The sequence below is a fragment of the Bidens hawaiensis genome, unplaced genomic scaffold (genome assembly GCF_021521415.1).
Source record: "Bidens hawaiensis isolate Kalapana, Puna unplaced genomic scaffold, B.hawaiensis_p1.1 tig00044970_1, whole genome shotgun sequence".
Classification (NCBI taxonomy): domain Eukaryota; kingdom Viridiplantae; phylum Streptophyta; class Magnoliopsida; order Asterales; family Asteraceae; genus Bidens; species Bidens hawaiensis.
Genome location: NW_027498003.1, coordinates 89,817 through 112,943, shown reverse-complemented (window position 1 = coordinate 112,943; position 23,127 = coordinate 89,817). Strand labels below are relative to the sequence as shown.

The following is a 23,127-nucleotide window of genomic DNA, read 5'->3' as shown; positions in this document are numbered from 1 at the left end:
GCAAAGAGCTTCCCGATAGTGTTTTGTGATATCTGACGGCACTCCTTCAGGTGACTACGTCACATTCTAATAATCACCTCTCCGAGAGGGACTCCATGTAATAGGGCGTTGATGTCTTGTCTTTTTGTAATCAATCTACGCAACGCGACTTAATGTCTAACATATGAAATTAAAAGTTCCTTATGGTTTCACTGGGAAACTTAACTATTTAACTAATGATTCCGTCTCCGAGACAATTGTTAAACAAAACTTAGCTAACACCCCTCCATCATGAAAGGATGAGAGGGAGGCCTCGCTGATAGGCTACACGGTTAACCAAAAAACTTGCTAAAGTGAAACCCAATGATCAAATTGTCCTAAACCCCCAAGCGAGATTAAAAACATAAGCCAAATATAACTTTAAATATAGCACGTTTCGAACGATTAAAACTACCAAACCACCTCAGTGGCAAACAAAGTCCAGCCCCTAAAGGGGGGAAATATCGGTTACATCAAAAAGCACAAGGCCCCTAGGGGGCTAACACATACTAGCGTTTTTACGAATGACAAGTAAACGAAAACAGCAAAAGGAATGAGAGTTTGTCAAAAGTCCTAATGATCCAAGTAGGTCCATGATCATCCTTGGGGAGAGGGAGTGAGAGGGTCCACCACCAAGGACATGGCCCGAATCTCCTCCATCGATATGTCAGGGACGGCTGAAAGCTGCTCCAGAAATGGAGGCTCATAAGCAACGTAAGTACCAAAAGCCGCCTCAGCCTCCGCCTCCATGGTCTCGAAATAGGTGGGTGTTTCAGCAAGGGGAATGCCCTGAGCTTGGAACTCATAACCTTCTCTTAGACCACTTTGATAACCTGAAGAAAAAACAGCACAAGTCATAGCATCCCTAACCAAACAATTCTCATGGCAGGACCGAGCCCGAACAAAAACCAACTTGAACCCTTCAGACACCATCCATGCTCGGTCAGCCTGGGCACTCTTGAAAGCTTGCTCCATTTTGTCATACTTCTCCTGAAGTTCCACGATCAACCCGTCCTTGTGAGCCTCCATCTTGTCATATTTCTCCTGGAATTCCCCTATCAACCGGTCTTTGTGAACACGATTCGCGTCAACCTCACTCTTCAGCCTCTCGTTCTCTTCACACATCTTCTTAAAACTAGCTTCCAACTGTCAACAAAGATACCAAAATACAAATAAGTCCTATAGACCAATGCAAAGAAACAAGAAAAGAGGAAGAGAATAGTACCTTCAAAACCTTATCATGCTCAATTCAGGCTTTCGATAGCTCCATACCCAACCGGGCGGCCTCGTCCTGAGCCTTCTTTAAATCCGCCTTCAAGCCGGGCATCCCTAGAGACTCCTCTTTAGCCAGAAGAACTTGATGTCTCAAACGTTGAATCTTCCCGTGATTTTTCTCATTCAACTGCTCAAGCTTGTAAATTTCATCTTTCAGTTGTTGCAACGTCTGGCCATCGTCAATGACGGTTTGACAAGCAGCTGCCCCAAGTGCCAGAGCTCTATAAAGGTGGGTCCCGAAATCACCAATCAAGCGGTCCCGATCCAAAGCTCGAATATTAGCCGAATCAACAGGAGGAATGACACAGGAAAGGAAGTCATGCGCTTGCAGAGGCGTCATGACAGATGCCCCAATCTTCAAACCCCATGGGGGAACAAACACGAGATCGTTATCCGGCTCCTCCGTATTTAGAACAGGCGAACTCTGAGGGGCGGGTCCAGATCCTTCATGATGACTACCAGGGGAATCGAACTGAGCCTGATCGGATCCCACAGATGCATGCATATTGGCAGGAGTGACCACGGGAAACTCGAAATCATCGTCTAAGTGGACAGGCTCGACAGAAGAGGTCGCCAGATGGGATAAAGACGATTGACCCAGATAAGGCCGTTTTGAACTCCTTAAGCGGTGCTTCAAAGAGGCTCCATAAACGTTGGCCAAAGCCTTCTTCCGTTTGGGGGTTTCTAATGCATCAATATTGATAACTGGAGCAGGATGACTTGAGGAAGCAGACTCAGTCTCCGAGCTAGCTGGAGGAGTTACGGGAACCGACACAAAGGAAGCAGCCTTCAGGGGACCCTTCAACAAAGCCTCTTTTAGACTCATTTCTGCATAAAGGAGGTAACAAGTTAGAAATACCAAAATGACAAATAAGCAAGCATAAGAAAAAACAAGAGGTCAGAAACCTCAGTCGCCGTCAAATATGGCTGGACGAGTAGACATATCTGACCATATCGGGCTCAATCCAGCCATACATAACAAAGGTTCAGGATAAGTCATGGATTCAGTGGGGTTGCTAATCAACAATCTGTATAAGTCATCTTGAGGCATCGGAGGTCGAGGAGGCGTATCATGAATGAGAGAATCCGTAAGTCGGCGATTACGAAATCCTGGAGCAAAATTAAGGGACACAAAGAAAAAACTATTCTTCCATTCCTTGGGACTGAACCCAGTAGGCATCTTTGAATAACATGAGGGATATTTGTTCACTGGACGGCGTTCAAAGGTGAACCAATCGTCGTCCACCTTCAAACGGTAAAACCGACGAAACAGAGGTACAGTCGCAAAACCCTCCATAGCCCGGCATGCCATTTCAAAGTGGGTCACACGCAAAAAAACTAAGGGGTGAACCTGATCGAATCTTAACTTATGAAATTTCAACAAAGCTAACTGAAATTCCGTCAAAGGGTAGCGAACATTAGCACATTCTAGGGTTTTGGTGTACAAAGTAAGCAACTCAGGATGACTAAGAGCCGTCTCATGGGGTTTAGGTAAAACAGGTGACAAAGACAAAGGTATCTGGTAACGAGCACATATCTGAAGCATCTGATCCTGGGTTAAGATAGAGGTTATCGAAGACAAACCTTCGCGGCTCATAGCGAAGGAGAATAGATAAGATCAAAGAACAAGAACACTAACCTGATCGAAGAGGGAAAACCAAATGGGAAAGGAAAGGTCGCCGGGATAATGTGAGAGAGAAAGGTAAAATGAGGCTAGTGATTTATGAGATGTGATACCAAGCAGCAGGATATTAATCACTGCGTGAAAAAGAGTGCAGTTCAAAATCCACCACACATTTTTACCGCCTTCATAATTAACCAGGTTGGGCAGGTGATCACCACACATTTACAAGAGGCCCATCACATACAAATCAATAACTCAAGGGCCCAATGAATACCAAGACCAAGAGAGGAGGAAATTATGGGTTGATAATCAAGTCTATTGCTCATGCCATAAATAACATGAGTAATAGACTAGGGGACTTGAAGAGATTACATGGGAAATAGCCCAAATGAGGCCCAAGGAAGCAAGCCCAGCCCAAAGCTCCCCAAGAACAAAAAGACAAGTCAACTGCTGACATGTCAGTTAGTCAGAAGCATCAAGGCAGAGTGACACCCGCCTGAGGCAAAGGAGAATCATCCATCTTTATGAAGCCTACTCAAGTCAAGGGACAATGAAAGGACCGCTGGATAATAGAAAGTGTTACCAGATAACGGTCAAGGGACAAAGATTCCCTTTGAACCATATATGTATAGGGATTTGTATATTGTCAAAGGCATGTGAACGAAACCTGGAGGCACTCTCTCTTTAATATCAATCAATCATCTCTCTGAATTCTCACAAGAAACTTCTTATTATTCATCACCCACAAACATTTTTTTGCTACGTTGGGTCACTTGAGGCGGGCGTCGGGCCGAAAAAGTTGTTTTGCTAAATCTACAATGAATTTAAAGCAAACTAATAAGTACTGATATATCAATTCATAGTGCCGATATCTACACATATGTACATACTAATATGAACATCCAAGTTCTTCAAATGCAAATCCTAGTTTACACATAGACATACAAGTTTTTGAAGCTCTTGAAAATGTAAAACCATGGCACTATGGTAGTATAACCCCCCCCCCCCCAAAAAAAAACACACACACACACAATAAAACTAGCTTATTTATATTATTGTTCTTTGGTTAGTCAAGTTTGGTTGGTTTTCGCATCAGATTTGGCCCGAAACCAAATTGTCAACAAGAAGCAAAAAAAAGGAAAGACCGAAGACCAACGATACTATAGTAAATTTGGGTTAGTCTCACTCATGTCAAGGTAGGTTCCTCGTCTCCTTGATTTTCTTGAATCGACATGCGAAACGCTCACGCCTAACTTCATATTTAAGTATCTAACTAAAACTCAAATATACTACCTCCGTATCTTAGTTGAAGACTACAACATCCACGCTTCAAAAACTATCTTAAAATCAAGTTTAATCGTATTTATTTATCATTACATTTCATAAAAGAATATTACATACATATTACATTATGTAGTTACCACAATCCAAAAAGGAAATCACCGTAGTCATGGCTTTCAGTCTTGTCGTCGATCTCATAACCATGTGTACTACATGTAGACGGAAATACCTCTGACGAAACCATGCCATCGCAATCATATGCACATGTTATCATAGACATGGGTTCTAATGGAAATCGTGAGAGTTCCAAGATCGGATCCCACGAGGTATGATGATCAAGTGAAGAAACTTGTTCTTGTTTTAAATGACCTAAAGATTGAAACCCCTCCTTAGGTATATGTTTGATTGATGGGAAATAAGTGCCAACTTTATTTGTCTCCATAATTGTATTTGTGCCAAAACTAATAAGGGTTGAATTATCATTGGGATGTAGATCTTCCACAATGATTTGAGGAGCTCTTTGTGATATGTTGCAAGTATGAAGTCCAATGTATGTTATCTTGTACGTTGATAGCTTGTTATCGGTCTTTGAACTTGTTTGGTTGCTTGGCACCCTTGTTCCAACTTATGACTACACCTATAATAGTTCCTGCATATTATAATAAGTATTTCTCATCCGTAATAGTAAAACTTTATTAATCTAATCAACCGTGAATCTTTGTTAAGAGTTTATTATGAAAAGAAAATGATTAGTACAACATTAATTTCTTATGTTGAATTCATAAGTACTACCTTTGGTGTTTTGAGTTGAGGATAGCTTTTTGACCGTACTTTCTCCAAGTATATCCGTCATCAACTAAATTAGAAGTTATCTTTGTAATCATCGAAGTGTTCTTTCTACATAAGCCCAAACAAAGTATTTATTAGCAACTTACTACACACACATAATATCTTGTCATATACAAATATATCATATGTTGAATTAGATAAATATAAGTTTATGAGAATACAATCTTATATCTTACATCGTATACACACATTAAGAATACCATTATGCATTTATCTAGTTAAAAACGGTGTAATTTATAACATACCTTCTAATGTAACATCCTCTTTTTGTTTTTTTAGGTTTCATAGTCTTGTAGCTTTCAGCGGAATCTTTTGGCTTCTGAGCACTCTAGCTGCTTTGAGATCTCACATCATTAGTTGGATAATGAGGAATCTCATTGAGGTTAGAAGATTGCAAGATTGAAAGGGTGTTATCAAACATCCCCAAGATCTGTAAAGTTACATCGTTAACTAATTTAAGTTCAGATTCAATTTTTTCCGGCTGGCAGATCATTTCCCAAGCTTATTCCTTAAGTTTTGACCTTTTGTAAGCTCATGAATGGCTTTGATCCTATTGGTTTGTAAACTTTCTTGCCAAGAGGAAAACTCCATACGATATTTGGTTTTGTGAGATCTAATTGCAAGTTAGCACACCCATCAATGATATAGGAAAAGGTAAATATATATTTCCATTATTAAACATTAATTAATGTATTTTTAAACAATCTAGAGACAATAATTCTAAAAAAGAATTGGAGAGTGAGTTCCACGGCCACGCGCTAAACTAATGTTATCCATATAGAATAAGACTAGTATTTTTATTACACGTGTATACATGCGAGTGGTTTAAAATTAGTGACGTCAAATCCATTTTTCTTATGACGTATGCATGAGTAAAATGACTACAGTAACCATTAGTTGTTTCAATATGTGCTTAAACAAACGGTTTGTTTTAAGGGACAAAACTGTCCACATAACAAATTCTCGAGAGGTAACAAAATAATATTATCATATTTAATTAAATAAAAGATTGATAACATATGTTGTTTTTTTAACACACAGAACAAAGATTGGCTAATCCGGGGTAACTCAATAGTAAAAAAAGACGATTTTATACGTCTATGATCGCATATTGCAATATATAGCTAGCCCCTGCCTCTTGTTCCGTGGAAAATCCGTAACACCGTAAGCCCACTACGATAAAACCTAGTTGAGATCGAATTCAAACTCGAGACCATACGACTTCCATCCAAAATCTTTAATTCACTTCCCGTGTCATTGTCAGTTGTGCTAAAGTTCATTAGCAATCACATATATATGCCGTAAGAAATATATCTAAAGTATCTTTATTTTCTTTATATCTAGGGTGAAATTTCATTTTTGTTTTATAAACTTTTAAAACTAGTCGTGATAACACATTTGATGTTTGTTTCTTTTACTTAACTTTTATTTTGATTAGCATTTCACTTATTCATTAAAAAAATATTTATATATAAATTTTAACCAATATGTTTTCTCTAATATTACCTCAAATTTGGAACATGAGATAGTCGAATGTTCATACCGGAGTGAAAACAATAAATTTATTATATAAGACAAACTAAATATCTCGAAGAAGTGTGAAATCTGAAAAAAATCTAAATAATAAGAAAATTAAATTATGTGGCGACTAACGACGATGGTGGATATAAGGCAATAGCGGTAGCGTAAAGAATAAAAAGACATGAATGTTGTAAGCGGTGACGACGACATATTTCAAGGACATAGATGCCATAAAAAGAGGCGGGACAACATATTATGACAACACGAGCTACAACTACGATGCAAAAGAAAATTAAATGTCCCCAAACAGTCAAACACATACATAAATATATAATACAATCTACCCGAAGACAAGGAAAAGAAAGAAAACAAACATAATACATAAGTGTAATAAAAAACATGCAAGTTCTAAAAAACACATAAGTATATATTATAATGTAAAGCATGCAAGTTCTAAAAAGCATAAGTATATAGTATGATGTAAAACTTGCATGTTATGAAACTAAATGTCCCTCTATAATAAGGCATATGCACTACTTCTCTATGAAACATTTTACTTATAAGACTACCCGCTATAGGGCGCTAATGGCTGAGGTGATGGGCGCAGAACACCGTAGTGGGGCGCGGTGGTTCCTTGGGCGTCGTTGTTTTGATTGTTCAAACGGCCGGCGCGCTTGGAGAGGTTTGGTGGGTCCCCCCCCCCCAACGTTCATTTTGAACGGCTAGATTTTTTTTTTTTTTTTTTAAAAAGAAAACTAATTATTTTATTTATAAATACTAACTCATTTTATCATTTTATACTCAAACAAATACCAAATTACTATCAAATTTCATAACAAAAAACTCTCAACTCTCTACCATGAATCCTTTCTCAAATTTCACCGGCTCGAGCTCAAACCCAAACCCAAACCAGAACACGAGCTCGAGCTCAAACCCTAACCAAAACCCGAACACCAACCCAAACTCGTGGGATCCGTCTCAAAGGTGGTGGGCTAGTTTACTCGCAAACAACAATGACCCTACCAACCCTTACTTTGTCAACCATCATGTACCCGCAATGCCTCCAAACTTACAATCATTTCCAAACGATATGTTTTATCGAATGCCAATGCCGTTTATGCCTCCGCCACCCCAAACCCAAACAATGCCAAACACCCCAAACCCAAACACCAGAAACCCAAACACCCGAAACCCAAGTTGTCGAAACCCAATTTCCCGAAACCCAAGGCGACGAACCCCAAGTTCATCGCAAGCGAAGCCATAAAAAGTAGGTTGTTGCCGATCAAACACCAACCGAAATGCACGACAGGAAAAAGTGGGAAGACGATGAGGAAGCGGCGTTGGCGCAAGCGTGGATCGACTCATCCGAAGACTCGGTGTTAGGTGACGGTAAACGCACCGCGATATTTTGGGCATAAATACGTGATAAGTTTTTGAGATAATGGGTCGAGGTCGCTACCGCGGGGATGATGTAAGGCCCCGTTACCGGTGCCTCACTTTATCGTTGGATTTACTCATAAACACAGTTCTAAATATCAGAGTTAATTAAAACTTTCGCGGAATAATAAACTTCAAACCAATATATTACATATCCATCCTTTCTTGTCTTTAACGAACAGTCAAAACATTTAAACTTAAAACATTGTCTTTTAAAACATCATAACATAACACTTCATTGAGATGTCAGTGTCTTCTAATCCATGCCATGTGCCTCCCCTCAAGCAAGTTGCCTCATTCGACTCACCTGCGTGCATACTAAAAGTCAGCTACGCTGTGTGAGTTCTAGTTAATCAAACGACATACAATACTTTCACATACTGACATATGCACCCGAAGGTACACACCTTCATATCTACTTACAAGCGTACGTACATTCGTACTTTCGTCCTTTCTTTCGTACCTACATAATACTTCCATTCTTACATATCTGTTTTAAGAGCATTTCGCTCTATTAGCTTCGCCGACATTATTAGGGTCGGTTCCCTAAATTTGCCGATATTATTAGGGTCGGTTCCCTTCATTCGCCGATACTATTAGGGTCGGTTCCCTTCATTCGCCGATACTATTAGGGTCGGTTCCCTTCATTAGCCGATACTATTAGGGTCGGTTCCCTGCATTCGTATTATTACAACATATCTGTCCTTTTCATACTTTCTTTGACAATACGTGCAATCTCCAAAGAGCGTTCACGTACCATCAACATATTGTGCATACATTATTCGTACATCATATGTATTCATACATACATCATTCATACATCATACATATCAATCATACCTTTAACTACCACTTGACGGCACATGCAATATCCGAAGATCGTTCACGCACTGTCAAGCAATCATCATTCAAATAATCATACAAGGCATACACTTACCACCTAAGGTAAGTGTATTAACTATCACATCGAGTATGCACACAACCCCGAATAAATAACAAGGAAGTGGGGCTAGAAACTCACCTGAACTCGGTTACGTTCACCGTTAATCGTTATTCCCTTCTTGAGTTGTGCCCGACTAACTGTATAATAATTATACGTATCAATAGACTATCACTACACATATCGTCTTTCTAGTTTAGTTATTACCCTCAACGAACGGGGGTTCGGGGGCAGCGCCCCTGGCAGCGGGGTTCTAGGGGCGGCAGCCCCTAGCTGGGGTTAAGCTGCCAGGTCAGCTTGGAAAAATATTATTTTCATTAACTGTCTTAACACATTTTCCATTAGGATTTTAACTTATTATTTTAACTCTCCTGTATTCGCAAGCGGTCATAAATGTAAGCCAGCATACATGTTAAGCGAACTTAACTTAAGCGAACTTAACTTAGGCGAACTTATCATTAAGCGAATTTAGCATTTAGCGAACTTAGCATTTAGACGAACTTATCGTCAGGCGAACTTGTATGAGGCGAACTTATATGGGTGCGAACTTATCATTCACGCGAACATATTGATTAGCGAACTTATCATCAGCAGCGACGGGTTTTAATTTTAACCCCCTAAACATCTATGTTCAACCCGTAACCCTTCGATATGATGTTAATCAATCCCGTGAACATTCCCATGATCGTTTTTGGATAAGATTCAGCCCGAAAACGCATAAAGTTTGGATCTTTAAGCTCAAAAACGTTCAATACTAGATCTATGGTTTTCCCTTGAACGAACCGTATGTGTTTATGGGCTCATTAGTTTGTTCTAACATCAAGTTCGTTTCTTTATGTTTTGTTTAGACCCGATCTATTATAATTTCAAGTTTCGAGGCTAACCATTCATAAAAACGTAAACTTTAAAGGTCAAGAACATACCTTTTGTGTTCGTTTGGATCTCGTTTAGCTTGTTTATGAATTCTAGATCTTGTATAAGCTTGTATAATAAAGATCTAATCACCAACTAGCGTTGTTTGTCCTCGGATCTCACCCTTTCTCTCTCGGCCGTATATGAGTGGTGGTGTGTGTGTGTTTTGAGTGTGTAGGTAAATATGGAAAGATGGAATGAGGATTAGGGTTTTAGGATGGTTTAAGGGGGTATTTATATCCCTTAAAGCCCATGGACCTAAAGCCCATTACCCCTTTAATCCATTTTATTTAATCCAAGTTCATGATCCTTTCTTGTTTAATATTAATTAACCATTAACTCACGATAACTAAACGCGACTTTCTTTATTTACTACTAGAATATTTTAGGATGTTACAGATGATTCCGTCTCCAACAAATGGAAGACAATGGTTTTAAAAATGAACCACTTCTCCACAATTCACAACCGCCTTAAGAACAACAGAAAAAGCGGCACGAACGACGCCGACCTTCTAAAGGATATGTTGAAACAATACAAGGCCCTTCATGGTCAACACTTCGGCATGGGGATGTTTGAAATTTGGAAGAAATGCACGTGCTCGCCAAAGTGGCATCCGATCCCGACATCTTCACCGCGACCGTCCAAACGGTCAAAAACAACGTCTACTTCGACCGATCATTCGCCGTCTCAAGCCGCGTCGGATGCTCGTTCTCAATTTAACTTAAACGAGTTTGATCAAGATTTTCTTTTTGATAAACCAGATGAGTTGCCACGTCCGGTAGGAAGAGAAAGGGCCAAGGCGGCGGCTAGAGGTGGGGGGTCTTCGTCTAGAACGACATCCTCGATGAGTTCAGACGTGAGCGTGCGGTTTGACAACCTGGAGCTTGCACTTAAAGAGTTTCGCGAGAAAAAAAAACACTCGAAAGAGGAACTCAAGATAATACACGAAGAAAGAAAAGCGATGCATGCGGAATACAAAGCCATGCATGAAGAAAGAAAGAAGGCAAAATCGGAGCGGCAACGAGAGAAGGAGTTCAAGCTCCTCGCAAAGGATCTCTCGCATCTAGATCCGGCCACGCGGGCGTTTTTGAAGAAAAAGAAAGAAAGGATAATGGCAAAATACGCAAACGAGGACTCGGACGCCGAAAATTTGTTGTATTTTTTTTTTCTATTTGTATGTTTTTTTATGTTTTTTAGTTTAATTAAGTTTGATTTTTATTATTTAATTTAATTTAGTTTGTATTTTATTATTAATTTAAAAATTATATTAAGTTTGTTAGACTACTCTCATTGGCAATCTCAGAATCTCAATCTTACATTATAAAATTAATTTCTCTCTCTCCAATCTACATAATTTAACTCATCCCAATCTTTTATACACATTCACAACCCATCCCAACTTAAAAAAAATGTTTTTTTAACGAAGTCCGTTTTTAATAAAATTTATATCGGAATGTTCATAATTTTTTTTAAGAAATATTGTGTATTTAATTATTTTTTTAGTTAGAATATTAAAAGTTAATTAAATAATTAAGTTATCGGGGGTTAGTTTGGATTGCAATCTAGGTTGCTCCACCAACCTAGATTGCCAAACTAGATTGCATTATTTTCTTTTTTCAATTTCTTTTTTCACTTTGGGCCCACCAATCTCATTATAAGATTATCAATGGGAGTAGTCTTATTAAAATTATAAAAAAGAAAAAATAATTAAGGGGTTTCGAAGCCCTCTCACCATTGAGGGGCATCTTTGGGGTGGGGCTTTGAAGCCTCCAGTGCCCACGTGGCGCTGACGTGACACTGGGGAGGGGCTTCGAAGCCCCTCACCATAGAGGACAGTCTAAGTTAGTTGATTGTTTGTGTTCCTCAAGATGTGGACATCGGGCCACCTTTTATAACTTCTTTACATGTTCTAGTTTGACCCACATCTTACTTTTTAATTAAGCTTTTCTCTTCATCCGGTTATCAACTAAAATAATTAATCTCATTTTACTATTTCATATAATCAATAGAGAAGCTTGAACGGCAGTTGAAAGCGCAGGGAAGTGGGAAGCTTCACCCTTGGATTAGCATACAACTTGACAATTTAGTTTTCAAAAAAATAGTGATTTTCACACGTTTCTTGGAGCCTTTTCACACAATGTGAAAGTTGAACATATTCAAATGAACACTTTTGCAGCTACCCCCATGACTTTTACTGCCAACAAGACTGTTGACGCTAATTCCAGGCGTCGCAGCTATTAGTGTCGGCGCTAAAACTTGAATTTTTTTAGTGTAAACTAGTGATTTACCCGCGCGTTGCGCGGTGAAATTTGTTGGTAGATCCGGGTGTGGTACCGGCGTGTCAACGCAAATTCGGTCGGTATTGGCAACATAAGTTACGATACCAGAACTAAACCTAAAAAATAAAATCGTCAAATTAACATGTTTAACCTAAAAAAAATATAAGTAGTGGCACTTGTATAGCGTATCAATTAGCATATTTATTCGGTCGGTAAACCGGGTCGTTAGTTCCATGGCATTGGTAATATCCCGAGCGTTACGACGGTGAGTTAACATGAATTCGGTCATCGTTGGTTACGTTCGTTACGGTATAGACGATGTTGGTAAATCCCAATCGTTGAAACCCAACTAAATTAATCAAATTAAGATATAAAAAAGGCAATGGTTATTCACACACCCTTTTTGGATATTCACACACCCTCTTAACACACATATTATCTCTTTATACACCCTATAAAGGGTGTATGAATAACACATCCCTATAAAAAATTAAGTATTTAAAAAGACATGTATTCGGGCAGTGGTAAAACCCAAGCGTTGTTGTTCCCGAGTGTCGAGGTGGTAATTCTGCGTGAATTTGTTCGGTTTCGGTTACACTCGTTACGATATCGGAAGTAAATCAAAAACAAAAAAAAAGTATAGAAATTGAGGTGGACCAATGGGGTGACGTCGGTCGATAAAACTCGGGTGTTTCCACCACGTTCGTTACAGTTTTGGTCGGTTTAAGTTACGTTAGTTACGATACTGAAACTAAAACAACAAAAAGAAAAAGGGTGTTCATTCGGTTACCATTACATTTTTATGTGGTATCAAAATAAAAAGAAAATCACACAAATCAAAAAAAGAATTGTAGAAGACATTTACTTTAGCCAAGAGAGACAAATCAAGAAAAGAAATGTAGATTTTGCCAATGAGAATCGAGCCTGGGTCAACCAAAAGTAAACACATACCAAAATCATAACAACCAACACACCACAACCAACTTACTTTATTTTGTTGAACAAATATTTTTTATATCTGAAGATCTTGAAACCCATTTCAGTTTTGTGGCACCAAAGTTGACATTTACTATATATAGATAATCTCTCTATAGTATGGCTTTTTTCTTTAATTTATATAATTACAAATTTAGGAGGAGTTGGCATTGAAGGTTTGTACATTGAGCTTCTTAGTTTGTACTTCATTTTATCTAATTTTTTTATTTTTTTTATTTTTTTTTGTTTTATACTTTTGGTACCAACAATTTTTATAGTTTACAAATATGTCATAATTTTATTTTTTTTGGTTTTAACCCTCAATATTTTTCCACTTTCAATTTTGGTCTCCTATATCGCCCTGATTGCGGTGCTTGCATATAATGTATATATGTGTGAACCCTCGGGTGGGCGAAAGTGAAATTGCACTAATTTTGACGTTATTTTACTAATCTCATGAAAATAACGTTAAAAGCGGCGGAAGGTTAATCAGGCATCATGTGGTGGCGTTGATAGCCGAAAGACAAGGGTGCATGCACTAATCGGCGGTGCCCCGATGATTGAGTGTTATGTGTCTTATGTCCAAGGCTTGATGCAAAACTACTATTGAGCTGGGGGTCTCACCGGAAGCAGCCTCTCTATTCCTAAAGGGTAGAGGTAAGGCTGTCTACATCTTACCCTCCTCAGACCCTACCATAGCTTTGCTATTGATGGGATATACTGAGTACGATGATGATGATGATGAATTTTGGTCTCCTATACCTTTCATCTTTTACAATTTTTTTGTTTAAAATTTCGGTCTAAATTTAACGAGTTAACACGCAGCAACGCTTGTGTGTGGTTCATCATTTTTATGTCCATTTTTCCCGTTTAACGGCCCCGTCGCAACACGTAGATGTTATGTTGACTTATGGTAAAAGAATTAATGTACAGGAGTGAAATACATCATTGTAATGAATAATGATCAATATAACTGAACTCTTTATAGGGCTTTTGTAAGTGCCTTGTAATTTCAACCTAGATCAAGATTATTAATGATTATTGTTTGAACCTTTGAATGAATGCACTCATCCTTTATTAAGGTCTCGTTGTAAATTTGTGATTAATTTGGAAAAACCCAGTTTTTGCTTTATATAATGAGTAACTACTAAACAAATGAATATCACTAGCGGAATATACTGATGAAATATCCGTCAATACTAAGCCTCATATCCCATGAAATCAAGACAAGGTAAACATATCCCTTTTATTCGTTGGGTAAATTACAAACGGGATCCATGAAATCCAGCGAAAAATTTTGTCAGTGTCCGTCGAAAATCAGATTACTCAAAGTTATATCCTACAACCAATTTCCAACGATGCCGCAGATTTTTGAAGTATTAGCTCTTCGATGATACTCCTTTGGTTATTGTTTAGCAGTGACTATTGAAACCATGAACTAACAAGTCCATATTACAACAAAAATAAAAGTATTACGCTCAAACTATAAGAAAGTGACCAAAGTAAACACATCTGGGTAGAGGGGCCTTCCAGCTAAATTTTATCACTAACTCTCAAATACTGGCATGGACGAAGCTTATTGAGGGCCAAGGGTGCCCAACTGTTTTTTTGAGCAGTAGTGTAAATTAACCCGTTTTTAGCCCAAAATTTGTATGCGTGGTGTAATTTTACCCGTTTTCGTCCTGGCTTCGTCACAGAATATTATTGGGGTGTGCCAAAGATTAATTCGATCTGAGGGCTCTTGCAAAAATTGGTTCAACCCAGTTTTGTAACCTTTGATTGGTTGTTGCACGTTTAGTGAGTCTTTCAACATCCTACTCGACACCATTCATCGTCATCAGCCACTATCGTTACGTGATTCAAAAGGTATGACATGTTTAATGATTCACATCAACTGGCCCCGGACAACAGATGTCCAAGACCACAATTTGTACACTTTTGTGTGACTCAAAAGATGAATAAAAAACGACTTTGTCATTATGAATTGCTAAAAGAATGGTTAAAAAGTATTAAAGTTGTCATATCAAAGGCCAACACCTATTTTCTCTAAATCTTTACATAACATGTGGGAAACATTTACTCATGGTCTATTAAAGTGAACTATCTCATCAACAAAAACTAAATAATTATCATAAGTTTAGTTGAAAATATCTTAAAAGTTAATGTCTATAAGATGAATAAAAGCAAGGTCATTGTTACATATAATGATGCAAATGAGCTTGACAGGACTCAAGTTCAGATTGAAAATCTTTGCTAAGTTTATTGGAAGTTAATCCTAATTAGCTAATTGCATGTTTATCTAGGTGTTTGTCTCAGTGGTGAAGCTTGGACGTGAACGCGGGGAAAAAATCATAAACGATGGGGAGGGGGGCAGGCTCAGTTTTTCGATCCTAAAGTTATCAGTTTGATTTAATTGCGTGTTTATCTATGTGTTTGTCTCAGTGGCAAAGCTTAGACAAGAACGCAGGGAAAAAATCATAAACGAGGGTGATCGGGGGGGGGGGGGGGTAGGGGTGGGGGCGGGGGAAGCTCAATTTTTCGATCAAAAACGGTAAAAACTACGTATAAAAATTTCCAGGTGAAATTTGGGTAAAGTTGCACTACTGCGTCAAATAAAACAGAGGGAGCCACCCCTGTGCCTAAAGAAGCTTCGCCAATGGTTTGTCTTACTAGATATTAGGAGTATGGATTAATAGCAAGAGTCTGGTATTTGATTGCAAAACCAATTGTTCGAGTGTTATTTCCAAGGCCACCGACAAAGTTTGAGCTCAGCTCAATGTGTTTTCGTATGTATCAAACGCGAGTTTGACTCACGAAAGATTCTAGATCGGCTTAAAAAACTCAAATATTTAAAGTAAACTTTTTTTAAACTCAAATGTTTAATATTTAAATAGGAGACAATTGGCACGAACGACATGTAGATCTGCGAAAATTCTCTACATCCAGAGTTTGTAACCCGAATATATGTGTATAGTATGCATCTTTAACCAGATAAATGTTGGTTTGGATCAAGATGACAGCTTTTGTAAAGATGTTTTTTTTTTCTAATTTGTTGCGGTTGTTTTCGATTAGACGTTCCTGTTTGGCCCTTGAGCTGCAACTTCAGCTTGATTGTCCAGTGGCATGTATTGTGCCATGATGGCTCTGATCTCAGAATCCATGTATGTCTACACAAAATATTCTAAGAAGTAAGTTGAACATGTACAGGTGAATATTACTAGGAAATAACATTTGTGGTCGTCAAAACGGTCTCAATTACCCTTTTGCGACCCGTGGGAAATCACTTTTAGACCATATTTGTGACCCTAACATATCGGTGGCTAAATTTGCAACCGTTTTGTCTGGCCAGATTGAGTTTATTTTGTTCTTTTATCTTTAAAACCACTAAACAGATTCGGTAGCAATAGTTGCGGCCAGATTAGTTTGTATTTTACCTTTTTTTATAAAACTAGCAACTGCATTTGCAATTATTTCAGTTGATATATATGTGAATTATTTCAATTAATTCACATGTTTTACAAGTGTAAATGATAATTTATATTTTTACATACCTAGCTATGACTTTGTACTATTTTAGACAAAAAAAATATTGTTACAAACTCATGTTTGTGGTAGTGACATTGATTATTTCACATTCTATATGTAAGGAGAAGGAAGCATAAAAGAGGTTACTAAAGAAAATGCATACCCGAATTCTGTATTTGTAGAACGCATACGCTATGCCTCCGGCAACTGCCAAACCGAGAACGATGATCCATACAAAGCCCCATCCAACTTCCTGCCTAGCATCAAATTTACCTGTTTTTCAACAAGCATAGTATTCATCAGCTGAATTCATAGAAGCACTATAAGTCAATAATACTCAAATGCTCCAAACAAAAACATTTATAGTCTAGTTAGATCATGTATGCTACTTCTTTGTAGTTTTTAGAGAGTACAAGATTTGATACAAAAGAGACTCAAAACAAAGTGGTTGTTTCTAAAAGAAGAGAGTAATAGGAAACAAGAACACTCACTTATACATGTGTCGTGTTCTCTAATATATAGCAAATCGCCACCAACGGCACCACACTGACACTCGTAACTACCCCACGTATTCTTGCATTTGCACTCGGGACACTGACAAGCCGTCTTCTCTTCGCATTCATCAATGTCTAGTATGTACATAGTAAGGACATAACTTTGTTAATGTGTTTGACATATTAGGACATCCTAACTTTAATAATGTGTTCAACATACATAGGTTATATATATATATATATATATAGATAGATAGATAGATAGATAGATAGATAGATAGATAGATAAATAGATAAAAGATCCAATACAATAATCCCTAATCGTACATTACGTACGCGAGTTTCTACACTGTTGATTTCAAAATCACGCGATGGCAATATTGTAAATTTCATCAACTATATACACTGCTCCCATCGATTCCGTCCGCCTTCACTATCACCGTTCATCAATTTGTCACCGTCCAACGATTGCATTCACCGTCGCGACCATCGATGTTACCGTCGTGAACACCATTTTCCTCCGTCACGAGTTGTTCACAGGTCAGTTGATCAAATTGACCGATTGAAATTGAAATTGCTAAACTAATTGATCAATTGAACTTTGAAATTGATCAAATTAATCATCAATTTGAAGCTTCAATTGATCAATTTTGAGTTTTGAGTGATGGGTTTTAACTGAACGTTTAAAGGTTTAAGTCTGAACGTTTAATGATGAGAATTTGGCTTGAACGTTTAAAGTTTTTTTCCTTAACGTTTAAAGGTTTAACCTTAGAACATTTTAAGGGTGGAATTTAGATTGAACTTCTAAACCTTTTGTTAGAACTTTAAAGCTTTGGTACAGAACTTCTAAAGTTTTGGTATAGAACTCCTAAACCTTTTGTTAGAACTTCTAAAGTTTTGGTACAAAACATCTAAACTTGAACGTTTAAAGGTGTTCGTTTTGGTCAGAACGTTTAAATTTGTAGTTTTGATCAGAACGTATTAGTTGAACGTTTAGACTTTTTGTTCATTTTTGGTCAGAACGTTTAAACTTTTTTTTCATTTTGGTCTAAACTTTTTACTTTAGAAGTTCTAGACAAAAAAATTAGAAGTTCTGTACAAAAAGTCCAGAACGTTTAAAGTTTTTGTGCAGAACGTTTAAACATGAACCCTAATCATAGCTCAATTAAGTGTATTATTATGCAATTTCATAATCGATTGATAATTCTAAAGCCTCCTACACATCAATTCTATTGATTAAATCAACAATTTTTGATCAATTTGAAGATTATTAAACTATAGCGATAATGGGTTTATCGATTTTGATTATGCTTTAGTTTTGTGGATGATTTGATTATGGTTGAAGGCTTGCAGCAAATGACGATCTGTTGTGCGAGAAGTATTTTTTTGATTTAATTACAATTATGCCACCACGTAGTTTTAATTGCAATTAGGATCAGGTGGTGCAGGGTCTCGCGTACTTAATGTACGATAACCTATTATTGTATGTTAACCCTCCTATATATATATGTGTGTGTGTGTGTGTGTGTTATTTTAATTTTGTACTATTTATCTATACATATGGTACCTTCACAGTTTTTAACTCCATCTCCCTTGAATCCTGGTGGACATTTGCAACCCTTGGAATGATTATCCTGAATGAAAATTTGAAACATGAAATAAAACGTAACGGGACATCAAAATATGTCATAACAAAATAAGACGTGTATGTATAATGATTCATAGAGATTGAGCACTAACGATACAAGCCGAATACGTTCTACCCTGTTGGCTATCTTTCCAACAGCCTCCATTGTTAAGCCAACAACGTAAAGCTCCCGAAGCTGCAACAAAATATGGCATTGATCGGTAAAACCACATTGACAAAAGATGATGCGGTATACAAATTACCTTCACAGTGTTTATAACCGTCGCCAAAAAACTTTACGCCTTGAACAATTGGACATTGGCACACTCTTCCCCTAAAAGTATCCTACACAAACCAACCAAATCATAGAAAACAATATTATGTGAAACCAGGCGGACCTAGGTGTATCCCTGGGTGGCAGCCGTCCACCCTAATTTTTTTATTTTATTTTTTTGGTGTTATGCTACAAAATTCCAAACACTACTAGAAAATAAGTCATTTTCTCACAAAAAATTCCTACAAAATCTCCTACGACAAGTAGTTCCAACAAATTTCCAACAAAAAAATAAGCTCCAACTTTGCTACAATATTATCTAGTAAGCAATATGTTAAGTCAAAATAGTTTTTGTAGAAAAGTCGTATTTTGTAAGAAAAGTTGTTGGAAAACGGTTGAAAACGATTTTCAAGCATGTGTTTTTCCAACATAAGTTTTTGTTGGAAAATTGTTAGAAACTGGATTTTCTAACAAATTTCCTACGAATTCAGTTGTAGATAAACATCTCTTTTTCTAGTAGTGAAAACAAACCAATAAAGATCATGAGAAAAAGCTCTTCGTACCCTGCAGGCTGTGATGTTTGAAGCTTTGTCGATCCAACATCCACCGTTGTTTTCCATACACTCATTTGTTTCAATTCCTAGAAGCATCATAAATAGATAACTCGATTCAATTAAGTGTACATGTGACTTCATGTAATATTTGAAGTTTAAGTTATGATAAAATAGGAGAAATTATACAAGTTAATAAGTAACATGTCTAAAGAAGAACTGACCGTCTCTTAAACAAATGACTGGCTCTGTTGTCTCCTCAAATCCTGAACAAATGGCCTTTAAAACCGTTCCTTTATCGAGCTTACCTGGTCAAGTTACATTTATATGGATATCAAATGTCTATATGTTGTTGGTGATCTTAGTGTCATATTATTTTAGTTGGATTTACTTAAGATCAAAGAGAAATGGGTATAATTGTATAAATATTGTTACAAGTTAGGATGTGTGGAGTAAACATTTCTACGGGTTTATGTGGCGATCGAGCTATATTTGAATCTTAATTCTTGTTAATGTTTCATACCGCGAAATTGTCTGTTGTTTATGATGAGTGTTGGCAATATAGTGACATCTCCGCGGGGGCCTTTACCTATCTGTGAAATCACAAACATAACCTCTTTAAACCTCTTGATTCCAAAACTAGTCGAGTATTTTAATTATATCGTAAATTCTTCTAAATTGATCAATAAACCTGCGCGTTCTGCTCGGCTTTGAGCACTTGGTTTTCCACATCTGCTTCTGTATCGCCCACGCATTCTCGTATTTTCTTCACATCAACACCTGAGAAAGATAGCCACAAGTATTTAGTGACATAAGAACTTAAACAGTCACTAATCACATTATTATAAGGATGAGATCCGATACAAATAAAATTAACATACTAAACATATAAATAACTAGAGTAATTAAAGTTTTGAACGAGAATAATTATGTTATAAAAAATAATACAGTGTAATAATAATTACTCTAGTTCAAAAGTTACAGTGTAATAATAATTAATTACTCTAGTTATTTGTACATTTAATCAGTCATTAAATGTTTTAAAACCTCACCAAGTGATGCAATCACATCTTCAGCACACTCTTTAGTATACTTCTCATCTCTCATCGGACATCGAATCGCAAAATCCGTCACAAAATCCCACCAAAGCCACGGCTTTCCCGATTCATTAGCAACTTTAAAAAAACACGCTTGCCGCAAATTTTGCACGACAACATCTTTCCCATCATACCCGCGGCCAAAATCCTCATCCGGGTCCGGAGCGCAATATCTCCCATTATTAATACACTGAGACTTACATTGTTTACTCAAGATAAAAGCCTCAGGACAATACCAAGTAATATAATGTGGTGTAAACTGAGTGTAACCTTTTTTTTCCAATATTTGAGCCACCCCTTTAAAATCTTTAAGAAACTGTTTTTGGCTGTCGCATTTGGGGCCGCACTCGTCATTGCTGTTTGTCCAGAACTCGTATTCGACTCGGTCATCAGGGTGTGGGAGAGCTTCTCTCCAGTCAAGATTTACTTTTACCATGTCTGGTTTGCTTAAGGCTTTTTTAATGGCTTCACCAAGTGACTGGCTTATGAGAGCTGATGGGATGGATATGTTTTGTAAGTAATCGGCTCGGGCATGGCCTTCTTCGGGTGTGTCCATGGTGATTAAGGGCTCGGGCCGGTCATCGGCTACAAGAACTGCAGCTGCTCCAGCTTTCTGTGCATTCCATGCCTTTAATGTAAAATAACAATCTGCCAAAAACAAATTTGTGTACATTTAACTTGAACTGATGATAAATTATTTTTTTTAATAGAATATATATTTTTTTTACAAGGAAACTATTTGCAATTTTTTTGTGTGTGTTTTGGCTATGGAAAGAGGTGTAAACCATGAGGGTAGCTCATTGTTCGAGATCGACTCGTTAGAAACTAAAATCGAACAAATTAAAAAGTAAAATGTACTAATAAACGAGTCTGATGCCAAGCTTTATATACAGAGCTCAACGAAGTTATAGTGTAATAATAATTACACTACAATAAATGGAGTAGCGTGACGATTAAAACTCGATTTCAAAAACAAAAACAAGCATAACAATATTAATTACTCTGGTTATTTGTATGTTTTTTTACTTTAAAAATCTATTTATATCTATATTATGGATATTACAAAAATAACTATATAATATTTTATTTGTATACACATATCATTTGTATACAAGTAATTTATCTAAATAATTAATTAAATGATAATAGACGAGTCAAGCTTGAACTTGGAAAAAACTTTTCTCAACCCCTATTAAGCCAAACAAGCCGAGCTCAAACTTAACCAACTTGTTCACGGTTAAGTGTTTCGGTGAGATAAGTTCTAGGACGTGTGTCCTCCTATAAGTCCCCACCCAGATAACCAAAAACAAAGTCGTAAGTTTTTTATGAGCAAAGTGGACTATATTGGTTAATATAATAATATTCATATATATTATCTCGTTTTTTAGATTTTTTTTGTCAACCAAATGCGCAACAAGCAATGAATGCATGAGTTTATAATAGATGATTCGATATCACAACAACATATTTGAAAGAGGGATTCGAATCAAAATTTACCGCCACGATCAACAAGAAGGAAAACCGGAAGACCAGCACCGGATTTGAAATTGAAAGTAACATGATCCGAGAAGCTATTGCATGCCTTTTGATTAAACTTAGGATAGACAACAGCACCAGCTAATGTACCTCCATATTGAGGAACACCAAAATTACCAATTGCACATTCATATGTATCTTTTAAATTTTGTGGTGATGTCACCCTCAAATTATTCTTCTCAACCACAAATCTTCCCAATGTTGATCCACACATCAACAACAAAACACATATTGCCAACTCTAGTTTCATGGTACTTTTATTTCAGTTTCATAAGAAACCGAACAATGGTTTTCGTGTTGAGAATAAGATGAACGAATTTGGGTTGAAATCTTTAAAAGATGATTTTTTTTTTTTTTTATAAATTTGGCATGGATTTCAGTTGAGAATAATAAGATGAACAAAAGAAGAGAAAAATGCAAAGGTGTGGAAATGTGTTGTTTGTGACTAAAATACAAGTGTAAATCATAGCGAAGTTTACAGGCATAATTTGATCAAACAAACATAATTTGATCAAGTCTTTGTTTGATGGACAGTTTCTAAATATAGGTTTACTTGGATAAAAATAGGATCTTCATGACACCTAATGTTTTAATATTCATGAATATTTATAAAATAATTACATACATATATATATATATGGTTGGTATCATTTAAAAACTCCAAAAAAGTTAAGAACTGTTAGGAACTCTAAACAATCAAACATTTTTTTAATTTTTTTATATACTAACATTATTTAAGAGTAATTTTATCATATTTTATATAAAAAATTTTGATTACATATCTTAATCACAAGTTTACATACGTGTAAAATTTATGTACTACCAAATTTACATAGGTGTAAAATAAAACATAGATATGTATAAAAACTAATTTTCAGAATTGTAATAATATATATTGATATACAAAATAA

The 23,127-nt window shown here is 36.8% G+C and overlaps 1 protein-coding gene and 1 pseudogene across 5 annotated transcripts; both read right to left on the bottom strand.

Moving 5' to 3' along the window:
• Nucleotides 1-4,246: 4,246 nt before the first annotated feature.
• LOC143595400 (putative WRKY transcription factor 70) lies at nt 4,247-5,638 on the bottom strand (annotated as a pseudogene).
• A 10,315-nt stretch (nt 5,639-15,953) lies between these two features.
• On the bottom strand, nt 15,954-22,519 carry LOC143595396 (vacuolar-sorting receptor 2-like). 5 transcript variants are annotated; one of them, XM_077074420.1, is made up of 12 exons: nt 22,178-22,519; nt 20,636-21,328; nt 20,275-20,363; nt 20,107-20,176; nt 19,808-19,891; nt 19,596-19,672; nt 19,022-19,103; nt 18,872-18,954; nt 18,699-18,765; nt 17,117-17,266; nt 16,801-16,886; nt 15,954-16,279 (listed from the first exon to the last, which is right to left on the bottom strand). In XM_077074420.1, exons 1-12 carry the CDS (start codon nt 22,464-22,466, stop codon nt 16,181-16,183), a joined length of 1,869 nt encoding a protein of 622 aa, XP_076930535.1. In that variant the 5' UTR covers nt 22,467-22,519; the 3' UTR covers nt 15,954-16,180. The 5 variants fall into 5 exon arrangements, with proteins under 5 accessions (XP_076930535.1, XP_076930534.1, XP_076930537.1 ...); XM_077074419.1 differs by having other exon boundaries at nt 16,801-16,910; nt 17,123-17,266; XM_077074422.1 differs by having other exon boundaries at nt 17,123-17,266.
• Nucleotides 22,520-23,127: the final 608 nt, after the last annotated feature.

What these genes read in the sequence shown, in the direction of transcription:
- LOC143595396 (XM_077074419.1), bottom strand. Translation starts at nt 22,466, where the DNA reads ATGAAACTAGAGTTGGCAATATGTGTTTTGTTGTTGATGTGTGGATCA. An exon ending in AAACAACAGACAATTTCGCG is followed by an intron (nt 19,892 to 20,106) that starts GTATGAAACATT and finishes TAACTTGACCAG; the next exon opens with GTAAGCTCGATAAAGGAACG. An exon ending in AGTCATTTGTTTAAGAGACG is followed by an intron (nt 19,673 to 19,807) that starts GTCAGTTCTTCT and finishes TGATGCTTCTAG; the next exon opens with GAATTGAAACAAATGAGTGT.